At 35.5% G+C, this 22,000-nt stretch overlaps 1 protein-coding gene across 1 annotated transcript; it reads left to right on the forward strand.

Annotated features, from left to right (window-relative positions):
* The first annotated feature begins 1,967 nt into the window (after positions 1-1,967).
* On the forward strand, positions 1,968-3,173 carry LOC103926617 (ethylene-responsive transcription factor 5). The gene has a single exon (XM_009335421.3). It carries the CDS (start codon positions 1,994-1,996, stop codon positions 2,975-2,977), a length of 984 nt encoding a protein of 327 aa, XP_009333696.2. The 5' UTR covers positions 1,968-1,993; the 3' UTR covers positions 2,978-3,173.
* The last annotated feature ends 18,827 nt before the right edge of the window (positions 3,174-22,000 follow it).

A 22,000-nucleotide genomic window follows, 5' to 3' on the forward strand; every position in this document is an offset into this window, starting at 1 on the left:
AAATTTCAGAACTTTTCTTATCAATTTTTTTTTTTTTTTCAATTGTCCATTAATTCAGACAAAGAAATATATTAAAGGGCACCATCCTATCCCTATTAGACTTTATCAATTAGACCCATCGAGGAGACTCGGGACCCTTAAAAATTAACTCAACTCAACGGAAATGGGAGTTTGATTGTTACCAATAGCATCAGGTCTAATTTGGATATTCAAATATTTCCTTTTAGTTAAAAGTATGAAAGAAAGACAGAAAGAATGTTTGATACATCACTACAGTAAGAAATAGATGATAATATTTATCTTGTATTTTGCAGTTTTACCATTAAAGATTATACATGTTGGTAAGTTGGCTCTATACAAGTCAAGAAGCTACATGCAGAAAATTCCACATTGAAAAATTATAACAACAATCTGAGGTTCAAATATAGAAGGTTAAGTTCTAATTGCAACGAGACTTTTTGTGATAAAATCATACGCTAAAGTTCATTAACCGAATTTGATACCGACCATGATATTGAGTTTAGAGCGTTAATTAAGTTGGAAATGAAATTAGTTTATAATTAAACTTAGCGGTGGACAATTACGAAGCTCATGGCACAACAATACGTACCATACAAAGGCGCCATATGAAATAAAATAAAAAAACAATTTCAAACAATTCTTCATTGTAGTTATTCTGTGGTTTCCTTTATCTGAAAAGAGAAAAAAAAAAAAAAAAAAAAACCAACTGAGGGTAGCCGTATTTAAATTTTGACCTCACCAATATATGTTTATGATATGATATAATTTGTATATTATTATTATTATTTTTGGTCAATAATACATGCTTTTAATTTGTATTTTTCAAAGAACGTAGAGAATTGGTTACATGAACAATGAAATTTGATTCCTCAGACCAAACATTGCAAAAAATCAAAGAGAGTAATGAGAAATGTCATTTAGTTCGTACATCCATCGGCATAAATAATTAACTCGGTAAATAAAGTCGGTAACTTTACAAAAGCCGACGAATTATAATTCAAGCCATGAATAAAATAAGAAAAAATAGAGTTGAAAATCTGAAACAAATTGTTTATGGAACAAAATAAAAAATAAAAAATTCAACGAGTGAAAGCAATTCCTTCGGGTTGCGTTAATGTCAAAGTTTTCTCTCTAAATCTAAAACCAATTTTAAAGGCCTCCAATTAAAATTCAAAGCTAAATTAGTGCAAGATTAAGCCTGAGTTGACCAAATCTAATGTTGATTAACTTTTGCCGCTAACCTGCATGACCTAATTATTCCACTAAGCGATTAAACTAATGATAATGATTATATTTTACTCAAAAGATGCACCTTTTGGAAGCATCCACGAAATTAAGCACTACTTAACCCAATCAAATCCTTAAAATTAGCTCCTATTGAGCATAAGACGACAAAAAGATCAAAAGATACAGCAATGTACAGGAGAACTGGTGTGGGTTTCTTCTTACTACGTACGTAGTATGTGATAAATTGTTCCTATCACATGCGAGCATTCAGCATTGCGATGATTGAAATATAAAAGAATAACATTTCAAACATTAAACACATCGACGTGCAGCAATTAACGAAAATTATCCATGCTTGTAAAACGCACATGTAAACGACAATCGGATCAGCCTTGGAGCGCGGACAAACCCTAGCGGTGGTCCATACGCATCAATTACTTGAAATGAAAGAACGAAGGTGACATCAAGCATTCAACGGTGGAGGTTGGAAGGAAAATTATTACGTAACATCACGTAGAAGCTCTATGTATGGGACTAAATGGGCCCCACAGAAGAAAAGTCAAAGGATGCTTCGTCGAACCTCAGCCACAAGTCTTCCCCTTGGTCCTCCCTTGTATATATATCCCCTCCCCCTCCCCTATTCCATTTCACTCCCAAATTTCCACTCTCTACAAAATTTTCAGACCCTCTCTCTCTCTCTCTCTCTAAAATTTCTCAGAGATTGTGTACCAAAAAATTGTTATCGATGGCTTTAGATCAAGTCTCGGCGCTCGAGCTCATCAAGCACCATCTTCTCGGCGAGAGCTTCGCCACCGAGCTCAGCGACTTCGCTTCCACCTTCCCCCAAAACCAATGGAGTCCCGGGGTCAATTCCGACCTCTCCAGATCCCAATCGGATTCGTTTTGCTCCAAATCCTCTTCCACTTTTGAATCCTCCATTGAAATATCCGATTACTTGGATTCAACTGACATCTTCGACTTTAACTCCGCCGATTTCTTCGACTTCGAACCCAAACCCCAAGTAATCGACCTCACAACTCCAAAATCCACAAGTTTGAGCTCTCAAGGTTCGTTCGAGTTCGATTCGAAGCCTCAAGTTAGCGACGATTTCTTTGAATTCGAACAAAAGCCTCAAATTCCGAACCAAACGGCTCTTAAACCTGCCAACCCGACCCGAAAGCCCGCACTCACAATCTCGCTTCCTAACAAAACCGAGTGGATCCAGTTTGCAAGCTCGGACCAGGCCGCCGCGAAGCCGGCGGCGGTTCAGAAAGTGAGATCGAACGAAGAGAAGAAGAAGCACTACCGAGGGGTCCGACAAAGACCGTGGGGCAAGTACGCGGCGGAGATCCGGGATCCGAACCGCAGAGGCTCCCGGGTCTGGCTGGGGACCTTCGAAACGGCGATTGAAGCAGCCAAGGCTTACGATCGAGCAGCGTTCAAGCTCCGCGGCGCCAAAGCGATCCTCAACTTCCCGCTCGAAGCCGGGAAAGCCGAGCCGGTCGTGTCCGTGGAGAGAAAACGACGTCGTGAGCAACAGAGAGACGAGGCGAAGGAGGTGGTGGTTGTAAAGAAGGAGAAGCTGACGGAAACACCGTTGACGCCGTCAAGTTGGATGTCGTTTTGGGAGTCAGAGAAGGAGGATGTGAAGGGGGTATTTAGCATACCTCCGTTGTCACCGTTATCTCCTCACCCAGCGATGGGTTATCCACAAGTAATGGTCGTATAAGGAAATTTAACGTCGTATGTGAAATTTATAGATTAGAAGAAGCTGAAGCTGTGGTTCCTTATTTATTTTGAATTATTAAGAAAAAGAAACGTATATACATAGAAATGGTACCGTACAAATTAATGGATGTGATCAATATGTATATATGTACGTAAGATTGATTTTCCGACAATTGAGAGAGCATTTGGTTGATTAACTCTTGATCTGGATTTGTTACTTTTGGGTACTTGATTTTATTGAAGGATTGAGATCCTCTTCGAATCTCATACTATGAAACATGTGAATTGAAAAGATTTTTCGTAAATAAACGAGTAATATTTCTGTTAGGTTTTCATTGAAGCAATATCAAACATAGCTACCGAATATGAGAAGTGTACGTACAATTCACTAAACTTACGTATGTGTATTATTTGACTACTTTCTTGTAAAAACACGACAATAAGTTTACCAATCATTTCAAATTTTAATATTTATTTATGTTTTCAATAATGTGTGTGTAACTTATGAAGTTTATGTCTTATTAAAAATATGTAAAAGTAAAGTACATGTACTAAAGTCAAAAGTATATAATAGTTACGTATGTGTATAATACTTGTATGTTGTGTTTGATTTTATAAAACGTTTTCTTTAGTAAATCATTAGGAAGTGTACGAAAAAACGCTTTCGCCAACGCTTTCTTCTTATTCAACACAAACTTCTTTTTTTTACGGGGAAAACTTGATATAAGTTCAATATTTTTAGCCAATAATATGAATAGTTCAGTTTATTAAAATAAGTCTAATTTCTAAATTAATTATTTAATTATCAATAATTATCTCGATAAAATTTATTATAAAAATAAAATTTCTTCTTAATTATCTCTTTGATTATTTCTTTTTATTTTTTACTTTTGTTATTTCTTGTTCTTCCCCCAACTTTAAATCCATTTATAGATTTTATTTATAATTTTTGTAATCAACCTATATCACAGGTTAATTATAATTATCAACTTATATGACAGATTCTATTTTATTAATGTCTTGCTTGTAGATATATTATATTTTTTTCTACCTTTTAGTTAGGTTTCATATCTCGCTTATAGGTATAATATACATTCATATATTTGTTACTTGAGTTAGGGTAGAATGTTTTGCAATTAGATTTATGTTAGTATATTAGTTTTTTTTTGTTACAACATATTAATTAGATTTTTTGGAGTTGGAAATTACATAATAGTAGAAGATTTTAATTGATTTTTAATATTTTAAGAAAATATAAAATGAGTGTAAAAGAACTAAAAATATGTAATTTGATAACTAGACTTCACTCCTAAAAATCATCTATGTTTTGGACCTGAATCTAAAAGCCACTTTTTTTTATCTATTCAACACAAACTTCCTATTTTTGAGAAAAACTCTCTCTTGCCACCAACTCTTTTTTCTCTTTCAACACAAACCCTAAACCCTAAATCCAAATACGCTCTCTCCAACACTTTTATTTTAGTACTACGGTTTAGTGATATTTTTCTTCACTTGTAAGTGAGATATCTTAAGTTCGATTATCGTTAAAGATGAATTTGAACCAAATTATTGCTAACCCATTGTGAGTTTAAGCCCATCTCCCTCTCCATTAGTATAAATAATATCATTTGTTTAGAAAAAAACAGTCTCTTTGAATACATAATTAATGTCAGAATTCTTAACATAATTAGAATCATCGTTTTTTAACGTATTATAATATGGGTACGTAAGCGACATGTTATATGCCACACTTATAATATATATATATATATATATATATATATATTAATAAAGAAATATGTAGGTTGATATAATTTGAGTGCAAATATAACCAATATGGCGATATTCTAGGTAAAAAAATGCTATCAAGTTATGTGACAACCCTTCAATTTACATTTTTTTTTTTAGCGTGAATTTACGAACTTCTCTAGGGCAAGGCTTGCTTTCGTGACCATCGACTTGGAGATGTGGACTTTTCTTTTAGCATACTTCGAGACTCATTGGTCGACGATAGGCGAACGCCGTTTTCAGGCCGGATTATAACGGTATAGTTACGGACGTTCGAAATTGGTTATTCAAGGTTTAGTGTTTATTTAAATTAAATTCCCACTTTGTGGGGGAAGCCTAATCAGAAATGGAGGAAAGAAAGAAAAAAAAAAAAAAAAAAAAAAAAAAAAAAGGGAAAAGGAAGTGGCTTCCCGTTCACTCGCACCCACCGCGAGTCCATTTTCCAAGGCCGATTCCGGCCAATTCCGGTGGAGTTTTTCGATGCCTCCCCTCTACAAAACCCACCCATGAACCACCTTGATTAACCATGGGATATGGAGGTTTGAGGCCACAAAAGTTGACGAAAATCAATGGTGCTCCGGCCACCCTTTTCGATTTTCCGGCAAATCGGCAAAGCAATGGCCGATGCCACCACTTGGGCTTTGTAGCCCATCATCCCAGGAGAAAAACCCAACCAACCTTGACCCCGTTGGACCACCGTAGACGACGAATTGACGTCGGGAAGTTTTAGGCACCCACCGGCTTTGTGGGCAAAATTGACCATCTTCCGTCCACTTTTAGACTTCGTGACAGGTATGAAAATTGCTCCACTCACTGAGATCTTCATTTCTGTGAAGTTTGAGAATTTTTGGAAATAGTTGGATTTTCCGGCGAGTCGGGGCGGCCGACCGCCACCCGCGGCGGCGCGTGGCCAGTGAGCCGCCAATGCTATTTTTAGGCTATGTCGAATGTTTTGAATTCAGTTTTGTTATTTGAATGACATAGGTTGATCGTTGGAACCTAAATTCGTTACGATATGTTGCTTGATGAAAATGTGAATCGACAATCCGACCGTTGGATCGTCACCAAACTTGGATACATTATAATATGTAATATTTAAAGATCATAGGAATTTATGGATCAGGAATCCGATGTACGGATCTTTCCGAATTGAATTTGCAAGTTAGAAAAAATAAATGTTCACGTCCACTTGGTTTTGGGCAAATGGTGGAGATCCAACCGTTGGATCGTAATGAAATTTTAACATGTTGTTCTAGAAACATATTGTGGATCGTTGGGAGTTACGAATTGGAAATCTGATATGCGGATCTTCCGGGTCGAGTTATACAGGGTTGTAGACCCTACCGTCGATCTTTGATCGACTGTTAACATGTGGTCAATGGATCTCGACTATTTTAGAATGCTCTTGAGGTTGTGTTTTATGTGAATTACGTATTCTATGGATAAGAATTTTGAGATGTGATTTGATAATTGGTCATAGGGACCAATCATTCAGGACGCCTCGATGTGTGCGCTAAAGAATCATAGCGTGGACTCCAGGTGAGTGCATCTTTTCCTTTTTATCGTACATATTATTGAGAGTTCTATCAACACTTTTAAATTGATTAGGTATATTACTTTCATATGTAATTATTGTGAATGCTTGAAGTACTATATGAACTACAAATGGCTTGATCCCTGTTTAGGGTACATAGGCAGTCTAACGAGACGTTAGATGCATCCATAAAATATTTGAGACAAAAGCCTTGCTTGGGAAATTGAGTAATGCGAAGGAAATTGGTAAAGGCAAGTTTTAGTTTTATGAATTAGTTAGTTAAATTAGTGTTAATTGGGTTGTCATGGATAATTATCCCTGAAAATAAGTAGTTTGGGAGTAGGGCGTTATTGATGGTACACTTCTCACCGTATTGTTTATAATTGAAAATGCTACGACATGGTTGAGTATTAGATTGCATCATGGTATATCCATATGTATGTTACTTGCATATAATTATTGGGAATGCTTTCAAGTGCAAAGGTGAACTCAAGACATCCAGGTAAGTTCAGGTGAGTTTATGGTATTAGTTGAATCGATTGAGTTATAGCATGACTACAGTTATGTGTTAGGTAACTTCGATACTGTCGTACTAGTTGCCATGAGTTGCACATGTTATATTGAGATGCATTGAGAGCTCATAAACCTGCACCCCGGTGTTAGTGCTCCCGCCCGTGGCCAGGGCACAGTCCTTCACGTGATGTTCACCTCCCGCACCTTACGCTCACCTTGGATCCAAGGTAGGTGCACAGTCCTGTCGTGCAGACCACTTTAGGTGGTTCCAACTCGAAGGTGACCCGCGATTATTCGCACAGTCTTCACGTGATAGTAGCACTTGAGCGTATTTATTTACATCCAGTCCTGTCGTACAGACCACTTGAGGTGGTTCCGACTCGTGTGCAGGTATACTTATTGAGCTATTTGCTAGCCATGATTGATGAGATATGGATAAGTCGTATAGGTCACTATAGGTGACTCCGACTTATATGCTAGCTATGATTGATGAGATATGGATAAGTCGTACAGGTCACTGATGAGATATGGATAAGTCGTACAGGTCACTATAGGTGACTCCGACTTATATGCTAGCCATGATTGATGAGATATGGATAAGTCGTATAGGTCACTGTAGGTGACTCCGACTTATATGATAGCCATGATTGATGAGATATGGATAAGTCGTACAGGTCACTATATGTGACTCCGACTTATATGCTAGCCATGATTGATGAGATATGGATAAGTTGTACATGTCATTTTAGATGACTCTGATTGACATATCATTTTGTATTGATTAAGTTCATTTGGCCTACTTATTAATGCATGGTGGAGTTGATGGCAAGCCGTGGTTTTGGTCATTCCTGAGTATGTTTTGGATATATGTATATATGTTGTACTGTCCTATAGAAAACGATAAGGGAATTACAGTGAGGGGTTATTACTGTTTGAAAGGTAATAGTTTTGGGAAGCTTGGTTTTACTGCTTACTCACACTTTCTGTTTTGTACCCCTTCAGGTTTTAACTGCTTAGTTCGTATCGACGAGGATATATAGCTAATCTTAGTATTGGTGGCTACTTTTAAGGGTATGATTCTTACCCACACTACTGTACCTTACTTATGCTCTGACATCGCGTGTGAAATGGGTTCGCTCCCACTCGTAGCGCACTCTGGCACTTAGTCACTTTTAGATTCAAATTTATTCACTTTTTATACACCATCACATTTTATGGCTTCGTCACCTTCCAGGTGTCGGCCAGCATAGCTCGATTCAGAGTCCAAGTGGACTTTCTGGATCGGGGTGTGTCATAACAAGTTACTCATATATTAGTTTTATTCAATTGTGGAACTTACATTTAGTATGGTATAGCTGGAAGAAAGTGCAACAACATTTTCTTCAATATATTTGTATTTTTGAGCAAGACCGACCCTGAGATTTCAGGGGCCCTGTGCAAAAGTGAATTGGAGGCCCTAAGAAGTGCTAAGAATTAAATTTTTTTTTCTTTGTCCAAAAAAAAATGCTTAGTTTTCAATTGAGCTTCTATAAATTCTAATAGCACAAACAAATTTAAAAAATCAACAAGTTGCGTATTGTTTTACCTTAACTATTTAGAGGGTTAGGATTCGAATTTTCATGTTATTGTGTGGAAGCTTATGCATTTAATAAAAATAAACTTAAAAAATGATGAAGACGAGGTTCAAACCCATCCCCTAGGCCAATATAAAGAAGCAATAATACCACTTGTGCTAAGACTCAAGTTTGTAATATTCTACATATACTACAATATATAAGTATATGCATGCAAAATTGAAAAATCAAGGGCCCTTCTGATTTGGAGGACTCTGTACGGTGGCACCACTTACACCCACTCAGCGCCGGCTCTGTTTTTGAGGTACTTAATATTTTGTTTATGTTGATACTCTACCATTGGTAGTATAAACTACACACAAACATATTTTCATGCATCTTGGATATAAGGTTTTCGCTTTCCAAAGCATCTCCAACAATTCCAAATGTCCAAAAGCTATCATCGCTAGTATGAGCATTTCCAACACTACTAGTTATTTTAACAAAAACTATAGAATTTTATTATTTATCAACTTAAGCTTTAATATTTTATTAATTAAGCATTTGCCGAAAAATTCCTAACCCACGAACAATTTCTATAGCCAACTGTTCTGTCTCTTTCTTTCATCTCTCCAGTCGTTTAAGACTCTCTCCCACCGCTGTCTGTCGCTTTGCCGATTTTATATCTCATAGGCCACTCGAAACTCCGTCCTCACCGGTCTCATCGACTCTTTCTTTGTTTTCGCAGCTATCAGTCCCGCCGTCTCTGCCCTTTTTTCACTTCGTTTTTTCTGTCGCAGATCCAATCCACCACCACCTTCACAAGTCCGATCCACCACCACCGTTGTAAATTCAATCCACCACTACAGGCGCAAATTCAATCCACTACCACAGTCGCAAATTCAATCCACCACCGCCTTTGCAAATTTAAGCCACCACCAACACTGTCTGCCCTGCTTCCTGTTGAAGGGACAGGGAGCATACAGTACAAATATTGTATATTAACTTTAGCTTAGCTAGTTAATTTCTCTCTTTGTTCATCATCAAGCCACAATAGCTAGCGTGATAGCTATCCTGACTTCCACTTTTCTCCCGTGCCTAGCTAAAACAGCAAAAAATGCCTATTTAGCTAGCATGTTGGAGATGCTCTTATACTGGCCAACTCAATTTGCTTCACTTCCTCCTGAAATCGTGCTACTGCAAACTTTTGGGCAATGAGCTAAAATAATTCACGTTTTACATTTGGTTGTTCAAATGACCGAAGTCATGTATCAACGACAAACCCATCATATATTAATATAAAAAACACAACGGTTATATAACGACAACATGTTAAAAACATATCATTTTAACAACCAATATCAAAAGTAGATAATTTCACCCAAAAATCCAAAACTTTTTTTTTTTATGTTTGTGACAGCTTAAATATCTCCCTCAATATTGATGTTAAGACCCGAATTTTATTTTATTATACATTTTTTAATTAAGAAAAAGGTTCAGCCGATTATAACTGATTGCACATGAGAGATTAGTAAATAAGGACTTGTTTGCCATGCAGTATAAAGCACTAGGTAAGATTAATAAGGGTTAATATCAGTTTACTACCCTAAAGTTTTTTGGTTTTCAACATTTGGTAGATGAAGTTTTTTTTGTCCCAGTCTAGTACCTAAAGTCATAATTCTGGGACACTTTCAATCATCTGTTAAGTTTTATGTTAGAATCTCCGTTAACTGATAACATGGTGCGCCACGTGGACAATGACTGGGCGACACGTGTCAATATGGGCCCACATGGATATTAAAAAGTAAAAAATATTAAGAAAAAAAAAATCTTTTTCTCTGCTAACCCAATCCGCCTCTTACTCACCTGACCCCACCACTCCCTCCTGTATCTCCTCTATATCCACCCATCAGCTCCCTCCCTTCTCTCCTCTACACCCGCCCATCTGCTCCCCTCATTCTCTCTCCTCCACCCTCTTCACCTCCACCCCGTTGCAAAAACCCTAATTCCAAAAAACGAGATCTTGAAGTTTAGGAAGAAGATTGCAGGAAATGGAGGGGTATTTCAACCTCTTCTATTCCTCAAGATCTCAACTTGGGATTGAGGGCAATCCTTGACATCAATCTGGGCCTTGACGACGCCAAATCGTCGCTTCTCCTCTGTGAAAGCAGCAGTTTTAGTTTGACTCATTACTTCGTCAAAGAGGTTATCACTTGCTACAATGAGACCGATCTCCACCACTCCTGGGTTCGGGTACGATTTCTATTCTCAATGCCATTTCGATTAGGAGTTCTTGATTTTTTGTAATTTCATTGATTATTAGAACAACGGGTGCAACATAACGCATAAGTTGACAACGATATGAATTAATTTGATCTTTTCTTGTTTTGAAAAGTAGAATATTCATTGATAATATATACGACAAGATTCTTGCAAAGAGGATATATAGAGTATATTAGTGTGACCTCGTTGCTGAAAGAAAAAGAGTAACACCGCACCAATAGATATTAACAGTAGTATGAGAGCAGGTATCTCATGTATAAAGTCCCACTGCTACACATGCTCCACATCACTTTGTTTGTGTTGTTCACGCATTAGGCTTGAAAATTCATCACACATGAGAGGGTGTGTTGGGGATGAGTTACATTTATGGCACAATGAACCTTGCATGTTTTTATAAGTAAGTTGAGTTACTCTTCATATTCTTTTAGATAGTATCTTTTAAAAGAAATCGTCAAACCACTCTCTTGATCCAAATTAGAAGACTCTTCAAAGCATACCACTCTCGATCCAAAGAGAAGCCACTCTCTCTATTCATGACTTGTAAAATTCTTGATGTTTTAAGTCCTTCCACTGTAATTGTTGGTCATTATGCAGATTCTCCAAAATTTATCCCAATAATTGTCTTCATAATGTAATGTAACTCACATCCTAATGAGAAGAAGCTGCGTTTAGCCGTCAGTTTACTATATACTAACTATTTCAACGATGAAAATTAAGAGCTCATGTGGCATGTCAATACAAGTCAATAAATCTCATCATATATCATCATATTGCACTCCCAATTCAATGTATTGACCAAGCCTATAATTAGAGTGCTAAACACATCAATCTATACAGACCGCTACTCAATTGACTTAGAAATTGTCTCTCTGTTTTTTGTTTTGGAATTAATGTTGACTAAATGAATTAGTTTGAATAACTAATGGCGCAAAATAACATTAGGCTAATAGCTAGTTACAATTCAAACTATTCATAATTATCTTGGTGTGCGAGACCTTAATTGACTAGCATTTCTCAACGAATGACCTAAATAAATACATCATTACAGCAACCATATATACAATACTCGATAATCTCAATCAATAGCTGATAATTACATTTTTTTGTGAGCGGCTATAGGTATATTATAAAACGTTTTGCGATTATGTTGCCAAGACTGTAGTCAGTAGTATATGTTGTACACTAAAACCTCTATACAGTGAAACTTTAAATAGAAATAAACTCCACATAGTAATAATTTTCAATAAGTTCAAAAATATATGCAATGTGACTGTAAAATTTAAGATTAATAAAACAATTCTCTAAAGTTGGTTGGGATAATGATTCATTCTTGAGAGTTGATGCCACGTTTTTGAGTTTACTCAACATAGAGATCTTATCATCTACACTAAGAGCGAGGGCTAGGCTTAGCCTCACACTAGGCTAATAATGATGTTAATCAAATTCCATTTGTCGGATATTGAACGTAAGATCTCTCACTCAGAATCAAACCTAGAGACCTTATTGTTGAAGTCAATATTTCTAGCTTAAAGGACTTACAATCAAACCTAGGGACCTTCTTGTTGAAGTCAATATTTCTAGCTTAAAGGATGCATGGTTACAGCTTCTTAGCATAAATTTTTTAACATTAAAGAGGGTACTACATACATACATGCATTAGCTATTTTTTTTCAATATCCACATCTTAAAATGCTCCAATACTAATCTAGTTTGTTGAAAAAAAAATAATTTTTTATAGTTATATGACTACAATTAATTTTCGCTTGACGTTTGACGTGGTAGGGCGAGTTGTACGCCTACAATTAATGCATGTTCTTGGTCTACTATCTTTGTCATGATGTCGTGCAAACCATCCAACAACTGGGACGTTTACTTTTATTTAAGATAATATTCTGACCATTCAAAACTTCAAACAATTAAGCTCGTGGGTATTAAGATGGACTTCAAACAAACAGGGTTGAATGTTGGCGGGGTCACCCTGACACTACTATTCGCCGTGTGCTGGACCTTGACTGCAGAACAGAAGCTCAAAGCTTATGACATCGAATTATACAGAGCCGAATACGGTAACAAGGACAGCGATGGTGATCACGTAGCATTTTTATTTGCTAACTCCAATCTTACTATATTTGGACTGCAACTTTTCAACCAGAGCAGGAGGGCGTGGAGATGAAGATGGACTGGTCGTATTGAATAATAAGCGGTAGTAAGTAGTAGTAAGTACTCTGTTATTGGCAGCACCACTTGCACCAATTCAAACTTGCTGACCCGGTTTCATTTACAAATTATGTATATCGATGTCATTGTCAGATATTCGTTGATATTTTTGTTGAGAGTGCAAATTACACGCTAGAAAATGAACAAAGATTGCAAGAGCTTATAAGAAGGAAAACTTAGTATGCGGTCCTAGTTACTAAAGTTCATTGACTGAAATATTAGTTTTCAGATTTTGATCCAATCCCTAGCATTAATATAATAATGAATTTACATGTCAGTTACATAATTTTTTAAAATAAAAATTAATAATTGATTTAGGATTTTAATCCAAAACATTTCCAAAATAAATAAAAATTTAGAATAAGTTTGTACCCATTAGCTTTTTTAAAAATGTTTTCAAATTTTTAATCTTATATTTACCCATTTCATGTAATTTTTTCAAAATTTTAATCTTAAAATGTACCCATTCTTAAATATACCAATTTTTATATGTAAAATGTACCATTTTTTTTTTATATATAAAATCTATTCAATTTTTTTTTCTAATTCATTTTTAAACTTATATGGGTACATTCTTTTTCTTTGATTTGAGAATGTATTCATATCAAGTTTTATTGAAGAAATTTAGTAATGTTATTAAACATAATATCTATTATTATTTTTGTGTGGTTTTGAAGAATGTACCCATGTTTTGGTACAATAATTTTTTTGTTAATTTTGATGAATGTACCCATGTTTACACACAAACACACAATAAGTATAATTTGTATTTTAATATTTTTACAAATTATGGATTTAAAATCTCATTAAAATAAACAACTATAAATTTAAATTTTCATTTAAAAAATATAGTAACATAAATAGAAATAAATTATCACATTAATTTCAGGGACTTAGATCAAAAATTGAAAACCAAAAAGTTTCAGTCAAAGAATATTGATAGATATGAACAGCATCTAAAGTCTCCCTTATAAGAATTTAGTTAACATTATAACAAGTTTACTTCCGAAAATTTTCTTTTTAACTGACAAAGAAACAGTTATTTTTCTCATAACAAATCCCCTTTAATTAGTTTTCAATAGCGCTTAAAACCCTAACTTGCTGTCCCAACTTTTTTTTGTGGGTACAAACTTAACCCTCTACCACAGCCAACCCCAAGATCAAAATAAAAAGCCGAAAATAACATCCAGGGTAAATCGAGAAGTAAATCTTAGCCCCGAGTATTGACCAAATTGTACAAGTGCATAGCTGTTAGAATATGGTAATCCTCTACCTCTAAACCCTAAACTGGAAAAAAGAAAAAGAAAAAGTAAAAACATCCACATGATAGAGACGTTGAGTTCATGTGAATTATCCAGGAATAAATTACATTTTACTCTCTTAGATTTGAATTGATTTTAATTCTTTATAACATTTTTAAAACATTTCAATTTCATATATTTACTTTCATTTTATATCAATTTCATACATTCGTTATAAAATCAAATAAGTAAACCGTTAAGTGATGATGACGTGGTAAATATGAGATCTACATTTATGCTGATGTGGCTGCCAAATTTGTGCCACGTAGCAAAAAAATTAATTTTTTTTTCATTTCAAATATAATAATATTTATCTTTAAAAAAATAAAATAAAAACATCAAGCCCTGAAGCCCATTCCCCCGGCGACCCACACCCTATCCTCCACGCACGATAAGAAAAACCACCACCACCATCATGAGATTAATCATCATAACAAGTCTGCAGCTTCTTCGGATACGGCGCACGATAGCAAGAGGGGCGGGTCTTCGTCGGGGAGCGGAGAGGCGGCGGCGGGGTCACCGATGGTGTGACCGCCGAAGTTCGTGATTGCTATGACCAATAAGGAGAAAGAGGAGGACTTCATGGCGATTAAAGGGTCGAAATTGCCTCAGAGACCAAAGAAGCGTGCGAAGTTCATCCAACGCACCCTCAATGTAAGCTCTCTTTCTCTCTCTCACCCAGTTTTTAATTTAATCTCTACTTACCCCACCCACCTATTTCCGGCGAACTCCTCCATCGGGGGATGGGTTTTCTGGGTTTGAATGTTTTTATTTATTTTTTTAATTATTAAATATTATTATATTTGAAATGAAAAAAAAACAAAAAATTGCTACGTGGTACAAATTTGGCAGCCACATCAGCACAAATGTGAATCTCATATTTGCCATGTCATCCCTTAATGGTTTACTGAACAGATTTTCTAACAGATGTATAAAATTGAAATAAAATGAAAATAAATGTATAAAATTGAAATGTTTTAAAGATGTTGAAATTGACCACAAACATGAAGAGGTAAAATGTAATTTATCTGATAATTAAATTCTTGTATAATGTAGTTTTATAATTAAAAGTAGGCAGATCGTGGTTTTTATATAATATAGTTTTGCTACACTAGCAATCAACAGAGAGATTTAATATAAATAAATTTGAATTTCCGGTCCGAATCTTTCAGCAGCTGACTGGTAGATGAACCATCTTCTGCGGTAACTGATGATGTATATGAAGATATCGAGGCTTGATTTTTTGCGAATACTTTTAAGTCCATTCGAGGTTTGTAGAGAAGATGAACATTGTCGTTCAAGTAAGTTAGAGACTCCGTAACCCAGAGAAGTCAAATTCATTGCATTCCTTGCATCATATTGGTTTCTCGTCCTCAATGACATATATTGTTTGTTGCTTTGCACATGATTCAATAGAATTAATAATACAAGATTTAGAAAAACAATCTGTTCAACCGTATATTTAATTAATTTGTCGTGTGAGTTCGGAATTTTAAGTATATTATATATGCTAATTTATACCGACTGATTAGGGTTAGAGCGACACAATACACATGCACAATCACATTCACATTCACATTCACGTTCACATTAGCTAGAATGTGTGTGCATATAGATATAGGAAAGAATGTTGAATCAAACAATACGGAATATATATTATTATATATTTAGCTATTATGTTATGTAAGTTGACTAGGCCAGCCTCACAGGATAAGATTGCTTGTCAATTATTGAGAGTTCAATTTGTCAAAAGAACACGTGAAGTAAATAGACTCAATACAAAAGAACAAGAGTCTAGTAAGAAAATACATAATAAAATACTGCTTTTCAGGGAGAAAGACTACCTATTATTCATGTATTAATTATATAAGTTCACATAATTAATATCTATTTGAATAGGAAAAATTATACATACAGTACACTTTTAATACTTAATTGTATATTGAGACAACATTTTTTAAACATTTTAAAAAGAGACAAATTAATACATGTGAAATATGACATCATTGTCTATTTTTTAAGTTACAAAAATACCCTTTATTAAGATGGATGTTAACATTACAATCATTCAGATTCTAACCTACATTTTCTACCTAAACCCAAAAGCCAACATCCCACAAAATAATATAAACATTCATCAAACACCATGCCCACACATCCATACTCCTTTCCATCTGTACATAAACATTCATCATAGGCGATTGGGGTCAATGAGATTTGGGGATTTTTTTTTTTTTTAATATTAATAATGGATATATGAAAAGGAAGGGTCGTTTTGATTATTTTTTTTTATATTTTTTTATATGAACAATGTTTAGATAATGCATTCTTGACTGTGCCTCAACATATAGTAATCAACATTTCAAAGTGCTGCTTTTTCTTTTTTTTTTTTCTTTGAAAAACACGACATGATTTTCAAAAGCTTATATAAAGTCATCAATAAGACAGAACTTAGCTATTATGTGAATGCCAAGTTAAATTATTCCAAGATTGTGATTGCGTTCAAGATAGCAATGCTCAGACAAAATCAAAAGTAGATGAAATAACCGAATACAAAGGTACAAGAAGATAAATATGAGTCTGTCATGCTAGAGCCTTCCTTTGTTTGGCTTGCTGCTGCAGCAGCTCTTCCGTAACCCTCTTCATCCCCAGTTTCCTTATGGGTCTTTCTTGCTTTTCGTCTTGATATATCATTAATCATTTGTGCCTTAGTGAGCCAATCTGGACAATTCTTGGTATGATAATATGAATAGTTTTGTTTAATCATTAATTTGTGAAATAGCTTAATGAGCCAATCTGGGCAATTCTTGGTGGCTACCTCTACTCACTTGTTTCTCTTTTCTTGGCCCATGTAGCTGATTGACATGTCGCAATTATGAAAGTTGTTAGTTGTTAATTGTGATTTTTTTTAATAAAATAATTTTACTATTGAATTTGGCTTCAAAGTTCAGCCACCCTAGTTTTGAATCGTGGGTTCATGCTTGGGGCATAGTAGACTTGTAGTTACTTAGAATGATCATGCAATCTTTTATCATCCGGCCTATGATTGCACACTTAGTTTGTGAGGATAGTTGAAGTGACAAAATTGGTTGAGGACGGGTTGAACTGATTCTGCAAAAATGGTCAAGGACGGATTGAATTGATTTTGTAAAAACGGTCAAGGACGGGTTGAATTGATTTTGCAAAAACGATCGAGGACGGGTTGAATTGATTTTTGCAAAAATGGTTGAGGACGGGTTGAATTGATTTTGCAAAAACGATCGAGGACGGGTTGAATTGATTTTTGCAAAAATGGTTGAGGACGGGTTGAACTGATTCTGCAAAAATGGTCGAGGAATGATTAAACTGATTCTGCAAAAATGGTTGAAAATGGGTTGAACTAATTCTGCAAAAATGATTGATGACTGGTTGAAATGATTCTGCAAAAACGGTCGAAGAAGGGTTGAAGTGATTTTGCAAAAATAGTCGATGATGAGTTGAGCTTATGACACGTATTAATTTTGTTAGAGTTGTGAGGGACAGCCCTAAATCCTTAAAGGTATAGTTGGTATTTTAAACATTCTTTCCATGTTTTTGGCTGGGCTTTAGTTGCTTTTATGTTTTATCTCTCATTGACATGTTTTAAAACTAGGGGAGTTTTTTGAAATATAGTGAAAGTTTTTGTCTCCATATATAAAGCTCCCATTTGAATAACACTTATTTTATAAAATAAAATAAAAAATCTTTCGAATTAGAGATTGTTTAGTCATTTTAATATATAGAATAAATCAGCTATGTGGGCACCAAATAACATATTCATGATAAATAAACTTATTTATTTATACATTTAGATGTCTAAATAGTATCTCATTTAAATGATTTTTATAAGAATGATCGTCCATACTTATAAGCAGAGAAAATAATTTTATTAAAAAAGGGCAATATGGTAAAATACTAATTTTGAATTAAAAACATTTAAAATAAAACAATTCCTACATGGGGTAGTTACCTGTGTGGCAAGATGCTAGTTGTATTAAAACAAAAGTTACCTTAAAGATGAAAAAATTTAAGGTTCAATTATAAAACCAATTGGTAATGTGAAGAGGAACTCAACTACTTATAATGACATGCAAGTGTTCCTTATTTTCCCCAATGTCAAATTCATACTCCCAACACTTTTCTTTATCTATAGCAAATTTTCAAATGGAACACGTGAACGACACAAATTGGGAGATAAAGCTCGTGTGGCCGTTGCGCTTCACATATCATACAGCCTACTCTGACACCACATTGAAAGTTGAGTTTCCTTTTGGGTTTCTGGGCATATTAGTGTGAAAAATTTACATTGGAAAATTAATAAATAGCATACAATATGTTATCCCAAGTAGTTGGTTGTTTGATAAAACAACAAATAAAGAAGTAGAAGAGATTAACTTACTTGAATCTCTAGCCACATGCATGCCGCATGATTGGATCATCCCTATGCTTTCAAACTTTCTCTTCATGATTGATCACATAAAGCTCCCCAAGTATTGAGCATCTAAGAGTATCCACACTTATAAATATCAACGGGTGATGGAGTGATTGGTTTAATGTGCTAGCAATATTTCTCACTTTGATCAATATAAATGGGCGGAACTAAGGCGTTTTTTGCTTAGGCTTTTTTTTTTCCCTCTCTTCTTTGAAGAACAAAACTGAATGATATTTGCATTAGGGGTATAAGAGAAACACTAGGGGTACATATAGAATCCTTGCCGCACCCCTTAGCTGCACCTCTGTAGAGCAACTCCAGCATGACAAAGGCCCTCTAGGACAACTTCCTATTCAATCCCTTCCAATGAACAGTAACTGCCTTTTGCATCTCCATTCCTAAAAACTAAATAGCCTATGACAATAGGCAATAAAATATTAGTATTTTTTATTTTATAAAATAATACAAAATAATTTTATTTGTAATTTCGGATAAGACTTTTAATTGTTCTCGCGTGTCATTATCCGAAAAAAAATTTTATCCAATGCTGTCGTGCCATGTGTTGTTACTTTTCAGAATCATTGAGGATATATTTCCAATAAGATTTTTAACCAATCTTATCACGCCACGTGTCACAATCTGTTTACAATCTTTGAGGATAGATTTCGATCAGATTTTTAACGAATGATGGCATGCCACGTGGCATTAACTACAACCTAATCCTTTCTTTTTCCTCCTTCTAACCCACCATCCATCCTAAGAAATCACACACCAAACTCAAAATCTATATCATTATTCATAGTTTCTGCTTCCTTCTTACAATGTCGTCTTCAAGGATATTGTGGGAAATCGATGAGCAAGAGAAATAATTGTTTAAGCAAAGGGAAGAAATGTTCAATCTCTAGGTGGGCGAAAATGAGATGGAGAGGATGAGGATGAGGAATGTAGAAGGAGAGATGACGAAGCACGAAGCCAAAGAGCCTTACCTTCCCGTCGAGTCATCTAAGCTGTGGCTTAGATCTCCAGGCCCAGTCATTTCGCAAACATTGATAGAAGCATGCAACAACGAGGTACGGATATGTTGGATGATTATTTTGTCCATAACAGTGCATTCCCTGATACGTACTTTAGATGTTATTTTAGAATAGGAACGACATTTGTTCAACAAAATCATGATTGTTGTTTGCAACTATGATTCTTACTTTGTGCAAAAAATGATGCTTTGGTGTTATGGGTCTCATTCTTGAGCAAAAAATTATTACTGCCTTGCGGATGCTTGCATATGGAGCATCTACAGACCAAGTGGATGAGATAGCGAGGATGGGGAAATCAACCATTTTTGAGTCCCTGCTGAGGTTTTGCTCTGCAATCAAATCTATCTACACCACATAGTACCTCCGGAGACCTACTGAGATGAACTTGCAAAGGCTTTTGAAGAAGGGCGAGATGCGAGGTTTTCATGGGATGATTGGAAGCATCGACTGTATGCATCGGACCTAGAAAAACTGTCCAAGTATCATTTTGGAAGCAGGTGGCATCATTTGATACATGGATTTGACACACTTTTTTCAGTGTTCCGGGAGCTCAAACTGACCTCAATGTCCTTGCCCAATCCCTAGTGTTCATCGATGTCCTGCAAGGAAAAGCACCTAGAGTCACATATTAGGTCAATGGACATAAGTACCAAAGGCCATACTACCTAGCAGACGGCATTTACCCAAGGTGGTCATTTTTTGTCAAAGCAGTGCCATGTCCGTGAAGTGCAAAGGAAAAACACTTTGCAAGCTGTCAAGAGGGGTGTAGGAAAGATGTGGAGCGTTGTTTTAGTATCCTCCAAGCTTGTTGGGCGATTGTCAGGGGTGCTGCCAAAGTGTTTGATTTAGAGTTGCTTTGATCCATCATGATGACGTGCATCATTCTTCACAACATGATTGTGGAAGATGAGTACGATTATGATGCCGTTGATGAATATGAGCCATACATGATGAACAATTCCAGAACATAAACATATTGTACTCATGACGCCACCGAAGAACCCGTGCAACACGAGCCATTACAAAGGGATGGATGTTACAATGAAAGGCTCATTCAACGATATACTTCACTTCAAGACCCATATATGCACAATGCCCGGCAAATTGACTTGATAGAGCACCAGTGAGAATTGAAACAAGCTCAAGAAACTTAAGTTCATTTAGCGTGTTTGTCTTTATTTGGTGTGTTTATTTAATTTTATTTGGTGTATTTTTTAAGTTCATTTAGTGAGGGTTTTTTTTTTTTTTTGTGTGTTTGTAATTTTATTTGGTATGTTTATGTAATTTTATTTGGTGTGTTTATGTCCTTTGAATAAAGATTCTCTTAGTTTAAATAAATTACCAAATTAAATAAATATACTCTTAGTTTAAATAAAGTACTAAATTCAATAAATTGGAAACAACATAAAGTACTCTATTCAATAAATAAGAAATTAAACCCAAAGTGATTGGAAAATTATGGGCTCCGATTAAAAACAAATTCCCTAGTCCCTCGTGAATGGAAAATCATCACCTAACCAATTTGTGGTGCTAGGATCATCTCCTCTTGTGGTGCTAGGACCATCTCCTCTTACTCTCGCTTCACTTGCACGCCTCATTCACACCATTTCCACTTTCTTCCGAATTCCAAAAATATTTAGAATTCGGAGACATCGCCTCTACAGGTCTCCATAATGTCACGATCTTGTTGAGCCATTCTTTCTTCTTTAAGCTCTTCCCTTTCTTGCCTAAGTAGCTCTCTTTCTCTCTCATTAGCTTGAAATAATTTCTCAGCAGCTGTAGCTTTTGCCTCGTCTCTAGACTTATCAGCCTCAAATTTAGCCATTTCCTGTGCCAAAGTCAATTCACTTTGGCGAGCAAGTTCTTCCATATATTTTGCATAATCATTATTGGAAGCACTCCATTTTCTCTTTGAAGCCTTCTTACCTTGAGGCCTAATTGGATAATGGGTCGACCCCAACCTTTGTTCAGGGGGCGTTTCCAGCATTTCTTATGCGTCGGTTTCATGAACATGTGAGGCATGATCGGGCGTAAATTGTAAAGGGGTGCTGTTCATGACAACTTATGGACCGATAGGCACAACTCTGAATTTAGGACAATCTTTGACAATATTCCAACATACCCACAAGGTGAATGATTTGTTTTTGTTTTTGATTTTGGCATTATACCAAGATAGTGCTTGAAGTGTCTACACAATGCGGGAGAAGAAATAATTATAATCATAGTAGCTAATGTAAATTTGGGTATAGTACAAACAAATAAATAATATATTGTTACCTAATCCACTAAATTTTCCCCACTTCGAAGATTACTACTAGCTTGTGTCAAGGCATCTCTCCAAAGACTAAACG

Source organism: the organism of the source record quoted next, unplaced genomic scaffold (assembly GCF_019419815.1).
Source record: "Pyrus x bretschneideri cultivar Hongxiangsu unplaced genomic scaffold, Pyrus_bretschneideri_v1 Contig14, whole genome shotgun sequence".
NCBI classification, from domain to species: Eukaryota; Viridiplantae; Streptophyta; class Magnoliopsida; order Rosales; family Rosaceae; genus Pyrus; species Pyrus x bretschneideri.